We start from the raw sequence: 15,139 nt of genomic DNA, 5'->3' as shown, positions 1-15,139 counted from the left end.
TTTTTTGATCAACTTAGACCTTATTTAGGAACGCGTTTGAAATCGTAATTTTTATAAAATTAATTTTTTAAAAAAATTAATATTTTTTAATTTTTTTTTATCGTTTTGATGTGCTGATACTCAATATAATTTTTTTTAAAAAAATAACACTTTTTGATGCATTTTTCGAGTGAAAAACAGTCATTACTATGCTCTCAAACACCATCTTAATATATAAAAGATAAAATAAAGCATAAAGTGTCGAGATCTTGTACACAAAAAGCAATTATCATTTTCATTCTTCTTGTTTGGGATTGTGGTAGCGGTTGCGGTTCAAAGTGCTTCTCGCTTAGAAATACATTAAAATGTTGTTTTTTATCTTTTAAAAAAATTATTTTTGAGATTAGCACATCAAAACAATCTGAAAACATAAAAAATAATTTTTAACAAAAAAAATTAAAAAAAAATAAGAAAATGCGGTTTGCACCGTGTTTTCAAACAAACTCTTCTTTTACCAAAAGAGAGAGCTTTCATTCTTCTGGTTTCTAGAGAAGATAGTCCTTCTCACCTTATTTTTTTCTAATTTTGTTTGTTTGGCTAACAAGACTTCTTAATTAGCTTGAATATATTGATAGCTTGCTTGGAACTTATTAAAAGAAACTAAAAGGGGTAGTAGTTTTATTGTGCATTTATTTACTATTCACTTTCTCATAAATCATTGTGAATTGAAATATTGATTTTTTTAAAAAAATCTGATTTGGTCATCAATCTTTTGTAATGTGTAATTGAACTTTTTTAGACCCAAATTAATAGTCAATCAATTCCTTTTTTTAAGAGATGGTGAAATTAAAAACAGAGGATTAAAGTGAAAAACACAAGCAAAAATAGGTGGTGAATTCTAATTTCATCTAGAAACTTTAGTTTAATCCCTCATCTTTTTAACTTAATAGGTGATCAATCCCCTATTTCTATAAATTTAATTTTAATACCAAACTTTATTTTTATCATTTTCCAGTCCATTTTTATGAGATGAAATAGAGAGAGAGAGAGAGTTGGATTATGTCATAGAGAGAGAAAGCTCAACATAGACATTTATTCTGATTACCAAAATAGTTAAAACTGGTGTTAATAGGTCCCACTAGATAAGGGAAGTCTCATAATAGTTGTTTTAAGTCTTAATATAACATAAAAAATTAGATTTAAGTAGAGGATGATATATTTTATTTGGTTTGATTTTATGGTTTGGAATGTTTTATGGGTTTATTAGGTTGATAGGTTGATTACTTGATGTTCTACGAGTGTTTTTGAGTAAAAAACTCATAACTCTAATTTTCCAACTATTATAATGGTGGTCAAAATCTGAGCTAGTAAATGACCTTGTTTGTCATTTAAAAAAAAATAAGGGCGAACAATCTTAAAAAAAAAAAAATCAACATGCTAGGCGCATGAATCTAGGCTTTTCTTTCTTTTCAAAAGGCCTAGGCGATAAGCCATTAACAATGATTAAATTAGGTGAAGTGGCTAGGCCTAGGTTCAAGCAAAGACTGAGACTATAAACAATTTTTTTCTTCTTCAATGCATCTTTCTTTTTTCAACAGTATAACAATTACTACTAGCTAAAGATCCTCCTTCTTCTTTTTTCTTGACAAAGAGTTGGTTTCTACTTGTTTAGCAACCTTTCGACCTGACAATTGTATTTAGTTTTTTTTTTCAGACAAATCAATTGAAAAGAAAGAGACTGAAGCAAACCTGAATAGAGAAGCAGCCTAAAAAATAAGAAAAGCAATGACAAAAATGGTGTCTCTCAACTTCACTGCCTATAAAGACTAGATTAATAGTTCTAAAAATTGTATTAAAAAAAATCACATACAACAATAAATTCACAATTCCTTTGATCTAGAAAAGAAACCCAATACACTTAATTTTATGTATGATAAACATATGACAAAGAAAATGTCACAATTCAGACTATTAAACAGTAGAAAAACATGTATCTTTTATTCAAAGTTCCAACTTTTGTTTGTCCTAATGGCTACCTAGATTTCAACAGAATCAAATATGCTAAAGCATCATAAAACACTAAGATTAATCTGGTTATTTATAGTAACTCTCATTATATACACCTACCCTAACCAATAATTGTTCCATCACATAGAAGGAGAGAACAATCATTACACCAACAATATGTTCGGAGAAAAGGTGAAAACCAATATAGAACAAACCTTAGATATACAGTCCATCAAAATTGATGGGGAGAAGTTTAGAAGAAATTTCATGTTGTTGATCTGGTGTTAGAATAACAAAATCATATGCTAGAAATGAAATGGGGTTGCTACTTTTATTAACAACTTGTAATTCGGCTCCCACTGTGTTCAAGCATTATCTTAAGGACACAAATTATTTCAAAATTTATTAATCATAATCATAAATAATTTATAAATAAAAAGAAACGTACAACACAAAGCTTCTTAGTAGTGTGGTTTTGAAGGAAGCCTTGAAGTTCTCCAAAGTCTTCAAGTGATACCCTGGGTCATCTCATGTAAAATAAAACCATTTTAATCCAAAATAAACCCTAATCCATTACCAAACATTTTAGCCTTGAGGCCACCAGAAATAACCTGAACGGATCATGATTTTGATTTTGGACATAGCGTGCTTACCATCTCTGTCATGGTTGGAAAGAAACTCTATAAAAAATCATAAAAAAATTCAATCGAAAGCAATAATAAAACTACAGATCATGTCATGATTCATTCAACTAATAATAGTAGTAGTAGTAGTAGTAGTAGTAAGATGCTTATGGATTTTGATGGCTTTATAATTGAAGTCATTTTTATAGGATCCTCCAATAGCAAGTGATTTGAATCCCTTATTTTTTCAAAATTATTAATCACTACTCTCTTTCTTCAATTAATAAACACAAAGAACAATGAGTCTAAAAGGAAAAAAGACTTCTACGTGCCTTTCCTTTTTATAATGAGGCATCATCTTCACTCTTATCTTATTAACCATCACATGCCTTTTCTCATCTCTCTCTACCAAGCCTTCAACTCTCAAAAGGACAACAAAGAAGGTTAGCATTCAAATCAATTGTCATAATTTTGCATATCTTCTCCTTTAATATATTTAATACATAATTATAACAATTGTTTAAAATACCCACAACAACAACCTACCTGTTAAACCAAGGGATAAGAAAGAAGGACAATATGAGAAACTCAACAACAATAAGTAAATCAAAGCAAATATAAGAATAGAAAAATGAAAGGGCGTGAAAAAAATCACAGAAACATCCAAAAACCATCGAAAACCTAACCCAAAACACTATTGAAATCCACTGTACAAATGGGTTAAGAGGTAACAATATTTTACCTACATGTTTTTTAGTTTTTTTGTTATATATATATATATATGGCTTGACCTACTATTTAGTTGATTGTCCTTACTATGCCCCTGTAAGTTGAATAAGGGGAAGAAACCAAATTCATTTTGAATCCAACACAGAAGAAGCAAGAATGCGACAATGATTTAGTAAGTGTTAAGGAAATCAAGCACTGATTAGGCAACAAACCAAATCAGCACTGAATAGGTAACAAACTTGTAATTGAATCGTTAATTATTTGTTTCCTTGTTTGTAAATAATTAGGCTTGATTATAGGCAATAGTGCAGGATCCTGATGCAGAACTATCAGTATATATTGTAATCTTTTTGTTGATTGAAATAATAAGAAGAATATTATTTCTCTTCATGGTATCAGAGCAATAGTCTAGGTATCAAAATAAAACACAAAGCCTTCAGCCGACTCCTATGGCAGACCAAGGAAGCACAGCAGCAGGCGTAAGATGGGATCATCCCAATCATCAATTTTATCTTCACCATTCAGACCAACCTGGCGCTGTTCTTGTGCCACAATCCCTGGTTGAAGACAACTATAGTACATGGAGCCAATCCATGACTATGGCTCTAACAGTTAAAAATAAGATTGGGTTCATAGATGGCTCAATGAAGGAGCCTGATGACAAGAAATTTGATGAACATCAACAATGGAACCGATGCAATAATCTGGTGAAAACTTGGCTATTAGGATCCATGTCCAAAGAAATTGCCACAAGCGTCATCAACTGCAAAGATGCCAGACATATGTGGCTTGACTTACAGGAACGATTCTCGCATGTAAATGTGGTTCAACTATTTAATGTTGAGAATGAAATTCATGATTGTGTGCAGGGAAACATGTCTGTAGGGTCTTACTTCACAAAGCTAAAGGGCCTATGGGATGAACGTGATGCACTTTGCACTTTTCCAACATGCACTTGTGGGGCAATCAAAGAAGTAGCTGCATATATGGAGACACAGAAAACCATGAAATTCCTCATGGGTCTTAATGATTCATATGTAGGTGTTCGCAGCAACACTCTGTTACAAGATCCACTACCCACAGTAAACAAAGCATATTCACTAGTCATTCGCCATGAGAAACAATCAGAGGTGACAACCAGGAAAAGCCATGCTCAGCCTGAGGCTGCTGTCTTCGCTGTAAGGAATTCAAACAATGAGATTGAAGCTGAACTGAGATGCTTCAAGTGTAACAGAACAAACCACACTGCCAAGGATTGCCGTGCACATCTCAGATGCACCTTTTGTCGCTGGAAGGGACATACAGCAGAATATTGTCGCAAAAAGAAAGCAGTGACTGAAGCTGAGTTTAATGCGACAATTTCCAAAGGCAACCAAGTGGCATCACACAAGAATGAAAGAAAGGAGATGGGTTTTCCCTTCACAACTGAAGAATGCAAACAGATACTCAGCATGCTAAAGAATAAAACAACTTCTGCCAATCATGTTAGTAACTGCCCAACTCATGATGAACTCTCGGGTAAGGCCTTTTCACTCATTTCTAATGGCAACAGAAGTACATGGATTTTGGACAGTGGATGCACAGATCATATGATTTCTGATCAAAACCTGTTCACATACTCAAGACCTGTCAATGGCCGCACTGTTGAATTACCGAATGGGTCAATAACACAAGTAACTCATATTGGCAGAGTTAATCTATCCTCTGATTTAATTCTTGACAATGTTTTGTGTGTCCCATATTTCCGATTGAACTTAATTTCAATTAGCAAGCTTGCATCTGATTCCTCTTGTATAACCATCTTTCTAAACCAGTTTTGTGTGATTCAGGACCTACGTTCAGGGAAGATGATTGGGACGGGAATTGAAAGGGAGGGTCTATATTTTCTCGACCAAGCCAAGAAAGGAACATGCAACCATGCCCAAACTCTTCATCCGAACCTTTGGCATCAACGTCTTGGACATCCCTCAGCCAAAGTATCCCAGTTATTTCCCAAAGTTAATTCTTGTTCTCACGACAAATGTTTAATTTGTCCGTTAGCAAAACAAACAAGACTTCCATTTTCTTCAAGTTCCATTACCAGTACATCTCCATTTGATTTAATCCATGTTGACATTTGGGGTGGTTATAAAGTTGCTTCTATTTCAGGTGCAAAATATTTTCTCACTATCGTTGATGATCACACTAGATGCACATGGATTTATCTTATGAAACACAAATCAGACACTAAGGATCTTCTAGTCAACTTCATCAACATGGTTGAAAATCAATTTGATTTCAAGGTCAAAATTATTCGTAGTGACAATGGTCTTGAATTCAAACTCGAAAGCTTTTACGCTAATAAAGGTATCATTCACCAAACTAGTTGCATTAATACTCCACAACAAAATGGTGTTGCCGAACGTAAACATAGACATTTGTTAAATATGGCACGTGCTTTACTTATTCAGGCCGGTCTTTCTCATCAATTTTGGGGTGATGCTATTCTTGCTTCCGCTTACCTCATCAATCGCACACCAACCCCCATTCTCCATGGAAAGACACCATATGAAAAATTATTTAACATAATTCCCAATTATTCACACTTACGAGTATTTGGTTGCTTATGTTTTGTTTCCACTCATGCACAGAGTCGCTCCAAATTTGATCCTCGAGCATCTAAATGTATTTTTCTTGGGTATCCTTATGGGAAAAAGGGATATCGAGTCTTTGATCTAGCTACAAAACGGGTCATAGTATCAAGGGATGTCGTTTTCTTTGAAGATATGTTTCCTTCCCTCACACCAAGTGTTGGTACTTCTCCCACTCCCAATTCATTTTTACCTTTTGACATAGACTTTGCACCCCCTCCTCCTATTACCCATCAAACACTCAATGATCTTCCCTCTCCAGCCACCCCTACCCCACACATACTTGATTCCTCACAGATCACTCAACCCGACTCTTCCCCTATTCCCACTCAACCTCTTCGTCGTGGCCATCGCTCGATTACCACTCCTTCTTATCTGCAGGACTTTCACCTCGGCATGACCCTCCCTTCAAGGACTGAACCGTCATCCTCCACAAACTTGGTTCACACTTCAGGTACTGCTTATCCTCTCTGTTCCTACTTATCTTATACTCATCTTTCTCCCAATCATAAAGCTTATACCACTCAACTCACCCTTCTCAAAGAACCTACCAGTTTTTCCCAGGTTGTTCAGCATCTACAGTGGCGTGAGGCCATGCATCTTGAAATCGCTGCTTTACAAGCTACTGGAACTTGGAGCCTGGTTCCCTTGCCTTCTCATAAACGGCCAATCGGCTGTAAATGGGTCTACAAGATCAAGTTGAAAGCTGATGGGACAGTTGAACGGTATAAGGCCCGGCTGGTGGCTAAGGGATACAGCCAAATTGAAGGAGTTGATTACCAGGAAACCTTCGCCCCTGTCGCAAAAATGGTCACTGTCCGTGTCTTACTCAGTGTGGCAGCTTTGCATGGTTGGCATCTCCACCAATTAGATGTCAACAATGCATTCTTGAATGGCGACTTGGATGAGGATGTTTACATGTCACTGCCTCCTGGCTTCGGACGAAAGGGGGAGACACGAGTTTGTAAACTCCATAAATCCCTATATGGCTTGAAACAAGCCTCCAGACAGTGGTTTACCAAGCTGTCTAATGCACTCAAGGCTGCAGGATTCCACCAGTCTTTATCTGATTATTCTTTGTTCGTCCGCAGCTATCAGGGTAACTTTCTAGCATTACTGATATATGTGGATGATGTGATATTGGCTGGAAATAATTTGCAGGATATAGAGAACACCAAGCTTTTCTTGTCCAGACAATTCAAGCTGAAAGACTTGGGACAACTTAAGTACTTCCTTGGCATAGAAGTTGCAAGATCACGGAATGGGATCAGCTTGTCACAGAGAAAATACGCCCTCGATATTTTGAATGATACAGGATTTTTGGGTGCCAAGCCATCCCGATTTCCTTTGGATCAAAATGTATCATTAACACAATCTGATGGGAAGCTCTTGGAGGATGGATCAGCATATAGAAGGTTGGTTGGAAAGTTGATATATCTGACTATAACTAGACCCGACTTGACTTATGTTGTGCACATCTTAAGTCAGTTCATGGACAAACCTCGGCAACCCCATCTAGCAGCAGCTCATCAAGTCCTCAAATATATCAAGCAAACACCTGGACAAGGCATCATGTTACCATCCACGGGTAACCTTCAGTTACAAGCATTTTGTGATGCTGATTGGGCTCGTTGTAAGGACACAAGGAGATCAGTTACCGGTTATTGCATTTTACTTGGAGGAGCACCTATTTCTTGGAGGACCAAGAAACAGACGACGGTATCGCGTTTAAGTGCAGAGGCAGAATACCGCTCTATGGCTGCTACATGCTGCGAAATTACATGGCTGAAAAATATTTTAAAGGACTTGAAGATAAATCACACACAGCCAGTGACTCTATTCTGTGATAATCAAGCAGCAATACACATCGCATCAAATCCAGTCTTTCATGAGCGAACAAAGCACATCGAAATAGATTGTCACTTGATACGTGAGAAGATTCAAGCAGGAATGATTCAGACATCCTACATTCGAACTACACAGCAACCAGCAGACTTATTTACTAAGCCATTAAGCTCCACACAGTTTGAGAATTTACTTAGCAAGTTGGGTATAATTAATATACACTCCAACTTGAGGGGGAGTGTTAAGGAAATCAAGCACTGATTAGGCAACAAACCAAATCAGCACTGAATAGGTAACAAACTTGTAATTGAATCGTTAATTATTTGTTTCCTTGTTTGTAAATAATTAGGCTTGATTATAGGCAATAGTGCAGGATCCTGATGCAGAACTATCAGTATATATTGTAATCTTTTTGTTGATTGAAATAATAAGAAGAATATTATTTCTCTTCAGTAAGAATATTGATAAGTTGATCACAAAATATAAATTGAACTTGTAGTTCCTTCCAAGAAACCATGTTATGAACAAATTGATAGTCAATTTCAACATGTTTCATTCGCACATGAAAAACTAGATTAGTTGTCAAATATGTAGCGCTTAATTTATCACACAATAACATAGGAGAAGAAGAAACCAGAATGTCTAGATAAGTAAAAAGACGACACATCCATTTCAACTCGACAGCAACATTAGCAACAACTTTATATTCGGTCTCAATTACGAATTGTAATTGGATAATATCACTTGATATTTCTTCAAACACTAATCACTTTTCTCCTCTATTTTAATGCACATTTCATTTTGCAATAAATAGCTTCAACTTGTTAATGATTGATTAATATAACTCGTTGAGAGCAAGGAAATATGGAATGGGATTGCCATAAATTATCAAAATAAACACAATCAACTATAATTAATTGGCTAATCCTCTTACTTATGATTTAGAACCCTCAGGCCCCAAAATCCCATTAACAATGGCAGTAGCAACCAAGACGCCAACAACCTCCGCTCCAGCCACCGCACCAGCCTGCGCTAGCCCACCAAAGCTCACCGCTTCCTCAATCTCCTTCTCTGCCATCACAATCTCTTTCTCTGCTGTCTCAATCCCTCTCTCAACCGTCACGATCCCTTTCCCCGCTGTCTCCAACCCCTTCTCCGCCGTCTCAAACCCTTCCTTCACCAGCTCCTCAGCTTCCTCCTCCGCCCTCTTCAGCTTCTTCCTCAGCCCAAACAAAGGAATGTCCTGCGCCAGTGAAGATGGTTCTCTTAAGGCCAGTGCTGGTGCTGACGCTAGCATGAAGAGAAGATGTCTTCGGCCGGGGAAGGAAATCGGCGCAGGTTTAGGACTGATGTGCGCCTCGCAGATGGTGGGGTGTGCATTGCGCATACGGTGGAGAGAGAGAGTTCTGAGCGGCAGTGGTGAGAACGTGGAAGCCATGGATTTTACGGCTAACAGACTTGATCCTAGCTAGAAGACTTGATTTGTGAGGTTGATAAATACGAAGAAATGATTTTATTTATGTGGTGGTGGGACTTTGCAATTATATATTGCCAAAGAGTTTTCTTCTTTTTCCTTTTCTTTTTAGGTAATAAAAATATATCAATGTTCTACTTTTAAAATTATTTTTATTTAGTTCTAAATTGTAATTTTAATGTTGGATTAATCACATCTTCCATCCCTTTCTCTCTGCATCTCTGTTAATTAATGTTAATATTAAAATAATTTTTAAAAAATAAAAAAACTATTTTATAGAAAATAGTAAGAGATGAAATGTGGTAATAGGTGGTTTTTATTTGAAAATATATTAAAATAATTATTTTATTTTTAAAAAATTATTTTTGATATCAGTATATTAAGACAATTTAAAATATAAAAAAATATAAAATTTATTCTATTTTATTTAAAACATAATTCCAAACATTGATTAAGACAACTTCTGGGAACGCGGTTCAATCCGCGTTCCCAAAAAATTTGAAATTTTGTTTTTTTTGCTAAAATTGAATATGGTTTATACGTTTTAGATCGTTTTGATGTACTGATATCAAAAATAATTTTTAAAAAATAAATAAACATCATTAGCATGTATTTTAACACGAAAAATTATTTAAAAAGTACCCGCAACTATAATGCTAAACAAACTCTAAGTGGTTAAACTTTCTTTGGTTTGCTTAGAACAAAAATAAAATTCAAGCAATCAAAGACCTCTGGGCTGCAGGATTCGATGCCAAGTTGCTTGGAGTATTTTAAAATGGCATGGTTCAATCTTTTTTTAAATGAGCAGACATTGATTCTGCACGACACCCACTCGTTTCCTCTATTATCTCTTGCGAATTTCATATGCCATTTTTGTTAGTGTGTATTCCGTGGGCAAACGTGACTTTGATTTTGTTTATTCAAACATATGTATTTTTAATAAAAGTTTTATTTATATTTAATATTTATTTGATATTTTATTAATAAATTTAATATTTAAGTAATAAATCTACAGTAAGGATAAAATTTTTGGGATAAAAATATTTTACAAAAAAATTATAAAGTTGTTATAACTATGTGATTTTTATCGCATCGAAGTATTATTGCTAAGTATTCATTGTTAGTACTCTATTAAGACTGAATATTAATTAGAACTACTGAGATTTGTACATATTATGTTCTTTTTTTTATGAAAAAAAATAATTATTCTCGTAAACTGAAGCATGAGGGATACTTAAAGCTAGTATGTATGTCTTTATTAGATGACATGTACATTGAACTGATACACATGAGAATTCTATATATAAAGGTCACATGTGTCTATAGAAAAGTTCACATGATAATTGTGCAAGTGATCTTTATACTTGAGATCACTAAGTTATCTTATATAATAAATATTATGTTTTAATCACACTTCGTACATATTGTTCTAAGAAATATAACAAATATGTATACTTTTTAAAGGATGAGGACTAAATTATTTTTTTGTGTGAATTTTGAAACCATCATTTATTTGTGGTGTCTTTTCTATTTTGTCTCATGTCTTTCAATTTTATCTTTAGTCAATAAATTTAATTTAATTACTCTTGAATCTAGCTTCAAAATGATGCAATTATAAAAAAAAAATTTGAGAATAAAATTAAAAAAATAAATAATAGATTCATAGTAAAGGGAATGAACAGTGTAATTTGCATAGTAAAATAACTACGCGATGTAGTTTTTAGTTTAATATGAAATGATAAATCTCTCCAGTAGAAAAAAATTTAATGTAATTAAACATTTTTGCAATTCCTCTTTATATATATATATATATATATATATATATATATATATATATATATATATATATATATTCAACTCAAAAGATACCTTCTGGAGATGTCATGCACACATGTCTCAAGTTTTATTATCCGACCGTAAATTATTAAATATGACCTGGGATAAAATCAGAATGGTGAGTTAATATTTTTTTAAAATAATAAAATGACTTTGTTCTAAATCTTTTTAAATTAACAAGTTTTTAACTACATCCCCAGATTATAAATTAATCTAATTTTTTAAACAGCTCGTATAAAATTAACTTTTTTTTATTTATATGAAACTCCATTTCAAGCCATGTTACCAATCAACCTTGCTGTGTCTGAGTTTCTTAATTATGGATCCATATATGAAGTGTGTTTGAAAAGATGGTAAATATTATTTTTTAAAATATTATTTATTTAGAAATGTATTAAAATAATATTTTTATTATTTTTTTAAAATTTATTTTTAATAATTTTAATTTATAATAAAAAATAATATATATTTTTTTAAAAAAAATCTCAAATTCAATGCCAAAATGTTGGCTGTATTGTCACTAGATAAAAAACGCATCCCAAAAGAACTACCTTCAAAATCCATGAGGTTTAGAAAGGAAAAAACGAGTGCCCGCTTTCATTTTGACCGTTTTAATTAATTAGCACAAAAATTCACTAATACAAACCAAAAAAGAAAAATCTCCATGGCTCGTGTGGCTCCAAACCCTCTCTGTCTCCATAGATTCCGGCCATATCTTCAAGCCTCTCATTCTTCACCATCACTCCTCAAATCCACTTTCCACTATCAAACCAAAAATCGCAAATTCCCTACTGTTTCTTGCCAAACAAACCCCGACTCATCTGAAACCTCCACACCAACGGTACAGCCCCCATTTTCTCCTTCACTTATTTCACTAAGTAGCAAGTTATAATCTTTTCTGAACTGGTTTGTTTCTTTTAATGCAGGAAAAAGAGGTCCTTGAACCTGGTCCAGTTAGTGATGATACCAAAAGAGAGGATACAGGTGCGTCCCAAGATTCTGGGTTACCTGAATTTCCAAATAAAGATGTTAATAAACGAATAGCAGTGGTTTCTCTTCTTGCTGCTGCCGGACTTTTCTTGTCTTCAAGGTTGGATTTTGGTGTTTCTTTGAAGGACATATCTGTTGCTGCTTTGCCTTATGAAGAGGTTTGCTTTATTGGATTAAAGTTGGAATTCTTGTCAAATAGGTTACAATTGAGAGGGGGTTCTTGTTCTTTTTAATAATGGGTTTTAAGTAAAGTTATCCTTTGTGGAGTTTTTATTATTATTCGCCATTAGTTTTGATGTTAATTAGTAAAAAGTGGGTTTTCTGTTTATGAATTGGAATGTAATTTGTTTATATCCTTGGAATTGAAAGCAATTGAAGGATTTCTCTTGGTTGTTAATAGGGTGTCTAAGTGAATTTACTAGTTTTAGTAGAAAAGTTTTGATTGGTTTATATTAGTTTTGATGTCAAATTCGAAGTAGATTTGCTTTCTGAAAATAATGTTCCATTTGAATGTAAATGGTTAATGCCATGTTCTGTACTTATACTTTGTTTGTTGCTTATTGGGTTTTTTCTGGTGTCTTTATTTAGGCCCTTTCAAATGGGAAGCCAACTGTTGTGGAGTTCTATGCAGATTGGTGTGAAGTATGTAGAGAGTTAGCTCCAGATGTCTACAAAGTAGAGCAGCAGTACAAGTAACAGCCTTGATCAAGCTTTGATTAGCTATATGATATTTGAGTTATCTCCTCGTACTTAGTGATTCTGTCGTTTCCTGTTAATTTAAATGTGCCTGCTAAATGCCACTTGCCTTTTAGGGACCGTGTGAATTTTGTTATGCTGAACGTTGATAATACCAAGTGGGAACAAGAACTAGATGAGTTTGGTGTTGAGGGTATTCCGCACTTTGCATTCCTGGATAGAGAGGGGAATGAAGAGGGTAATGTAGTTGGCAGGCTTCCAAGGAAGTACCTACTTGAGAATGTTGAAGCTCTTGCACGTGGGGAAGGATCCATACCTCATGCTCGAGTTGTTGGACAATATTCAAATACAGAAAACAGGAAGGTGCGCTCAGGTGTTGATCCTAGAAGCCATGGGTAGATACTATGTTCCGAGTTACAAGACTTGTCAATTTTTCACCTGAAATTCAGGTCCGAGGTTAGTTCTTTACAACATTGTTATGCTTTCTCATCTTGTATCTAATTCCACATGAGTTTCTAGCATTAGGAGAGGATACATCATTTTGGGATTCATTCGAATTCATGTACATAAAATGTGACTTTGGCTCTACAACAGGAGATTGTGCATCATTTTTGGAATTCATTCAAATACATGTACATAAAATTCTTTTATGGAAAAGTGTTCATGAGGTAATTTTGATAACAATTCTAATTAAATTGATAATCATGATAATCAGGTAGCTTGATAATGCCGCCACATAATCTGATTGCACCATTCTGGTAGCAAGGAACATCGACATTCATCTACCATTTATCTCTCATCAACCAAGGACTTCAAATTTTAGGGGAAATTAGCTTCACACTTAATGATGAAACCCTTTCTGAAGTGATGTTTTATACGTTTGTTTTTTTTTTCAATCTTGGATTGCTTGTTATAAACTGTTTAAAATTTTTCTTCCATAGGTCTGTTGTGAAATAATGAAATCATCGCAAGATGTTGTTTTTTCCACTCAATATATCATAGGTGAAACAAAGATGGAATGTTCTGTTCTGCAAATGATTCATATGAAAGAGTTTCTGTGGTGTAGTGGTTTCTAGTTTAGTCATGACTAGATTGTGCTCAGGATCTAATATGTGATGATCTTTTGCAGGTTGAATCTTCCATTCCGAGTTTGACTTTCACCTGCTGTTCATTTTATCAATAGGGGTCACATTCTGGATACTTTTTTTTCTTCTTCAGGTTAGCTTTGTTTCTCAATTATAGAATTCTGTGAGAAGAAGAAACTTCTTTATAGCCTGTAAAACCCATGTACAAATCCTGAATAACACATGATCCTGATGTGGTTTGTAAATGGTACTTTCATTTCCCTTTCAAATCCTGAATAAGACGTACTCCTGGTGTGGTTTATAAGTGGTGATTGCATTTCCTTGGACCTTTGGATCCATGCAAGCATAGTTGATAAACCTGCTTGGAGGGTTGACATGGAGACTGACCTGGGCTTGGTTTCGAGTTGAATCGGACTAGTTATTGACCCAATAAAACTTGATTAACTTAGCTGAATTCTTAGTGATCCAATTAGGTCAACACCAAAGAATTTTTTTTCAAGTACAAAGCAGTTTTAATAAAAATGATTTACATGGTAACTCAGTGACTCATGCCTTTTTCTTGAGTCAGTCCCCAGATTAGATCTGAAAGCTATGCTTGCAAGTGATGACTCTTTGAAATTTCGAGTCAGTCCCTGGATTAGATCTGAAAGCTATGCATGCAAGTGATGACTTTGAAATTTCATATAGATTTACACTTTCAAATTACCAGTCTTATATCGCTTCAGCTGTTTACTTCCCTCCTTTCCTTGGTAGTTTTGTATACTAGGTTCAAGTCGTGATCAAAATCCCAACTACTTAATTAAAAAAAGTTTTGAGCGTCACTATTTTTCTGTATACAATAAAATATTTGAAACGAGGATAAAAAACATAACCAATGTATAAGATAAAATCAATTGATCATTATATGTTTTAAAAAATAAATAAATAAAATATTGGTGTGACTTGTCCTATCTAAGAACCAAGAGAGAATTGAATACCATGTTTAAATGATGATTTGGTTAAGGTTAATTGTTGCTGTCGTGAAACAACATACAAATATGAAACTGAATTGTTGATGAAATTGATCTCGAGTTTAATTAAAAAATACAGATGGTATTTAAAAAATAAATAAATATTAGGGATAAAATTAAAAAAAATATTAACTTAAAAAAAAACAAGCAAATTTGTGTAAATCTTTTAAATTGAGGTTAATCATTCAAACCTGTAGCATTTGAAATCCTAGACCATGTTGAATTAAGAAGCTCA

The 15,139-nt window shown here is 34.1% G+C and overlaps 2 protein-coding genes across 6 annotated transcripts; one reads left to right on the top strand and one right to left on the bottom strand.

Annotated features, from left to right (window-relative positions):
* Window positions 1–2,289: 2,289 nt before the first annotated feature.
* On the bottom strand, window positions 2,290–9,335 carry LOC133672384 (uncharacterized). 4 transcript variants are annotated; one of them, XR_009834838.1, is made up of 3 exons: window positions 8,748–9,335; window positions 2,598–2,666; window positions 2,290–2,504 (listed from the first exon to the last, which is right to left on the bottom strand). XR_009834838.1 is itself a non-coding variant. In XM_062092782.1 (3 exons), the coding sequence occupies exon 1, from the start codon at window positions 9,249–9,251 to the stop codon at window positions 8,748–8,750; it is 504 nt and encodes a 167-aa protein (XP_061948766.1). In that variant the 5' UTR covers window positions 9,252–9,335; the 3' UTR covers window positions 2,290–2,504; window positions 2,598–2,644. The 4 variants fall into 4 exon arrangements, 3 of the variants coding, with proteins under 3 accessions (XP_061948766.1, XP_061948767.1, XP_061948768.1); XM_062092782.1 differs by having other exon boundaries at window positions 2,598–2,644; XM_062092783.1 differs by lacking the exon at window positions 2,598–2,666.
* Window positions 9,336–11,686: 2,351 nt separating this feature from the next.
* On the top strand, window positions 11,687–14,198 carry LOC133673072 (thioredoxin-like protein HCF164, chloroplastic). 2 transcript variants are annotated; one of them, XM_062093699.1, is made up of 5 exons: window positions 11,687–11,964; window positions 12,050–12,271; window positions 12,702–12,805; window positions 12,926–13,258; window positions 13,939–14,198. In XM_062093699.1, exons 1-4 carry the CDS (start codon window positions 11,788–11,790, stop codon window positions 13,206–13,208), a joined length of 786 nt encoding a protein of 261 aa, XP_061949683.1. In that variant the 5' UTR covers window positions 11,687–11,787; the 3' UTR covers window positions 13,209–13,258; window positions 13,939–14,198. The 2 variants fall into 2 exon arrangements, with proteins under 2 accessions (XP_061949683.1, XP_061949682.1); XM_062093698.1 differs by having other exon boundaries at window positions 11,688–11,964; window positions 12,926–13,265.
* Window positions 14,199–15,139: the final 941 nt, after the last annotated feature.

Source organism: Populus nigra, chromosome 14 (assembly GCF_951802175.1).
Source record: "Populus nigra chromosome 14, ddPopNigr1.1, whole genome shotgun sequence".
Lineage (NCBI taxonomy): Eukaryota > Viridiplantae > Streptophyta > Magnoliopsida > Malpighiales > Salicaceae > Populus > Populus nigra.
The sequence above is the reverse complement of the archived record's forward strand: the minus strand, read 5'-3'. Positions and strand labels throughout refer to the sequence as shown.

Excerpts from the sequence above, each read along its gene's own strand:
- LOC133673072 (XM_062093699.1), top strand. The coding sequence starts at position 11,788 with ATGGCTCGTGTGGCTCCAAACCCTCTCTGTCTCCATAGATTCCGGCCA. Across the intron at positions 11,965-12,049 it reads CTGAAACCTCCACACCAACG|GAAAAAGAGGTCCTTGAACC; the intron begins GTACAGCCCCCA and ends CTTTTAATGCAG. Across the intron at positions 12,806-12,925 it reads AAAGTAGAGCAGCAGTACAA|GGACCGTGTGAATTTTGTTA; the intron begins GTAACAGCCTTG and ends CTTGCCTTTTAG.
- LOC133672384 (XM_062092782.1), bottom strand. The coding sequence starts at position 9,251 with ATGGCTTCCACGTTCTCACCACTGCCGCTCAGAACTCTCTCTCTCCAC.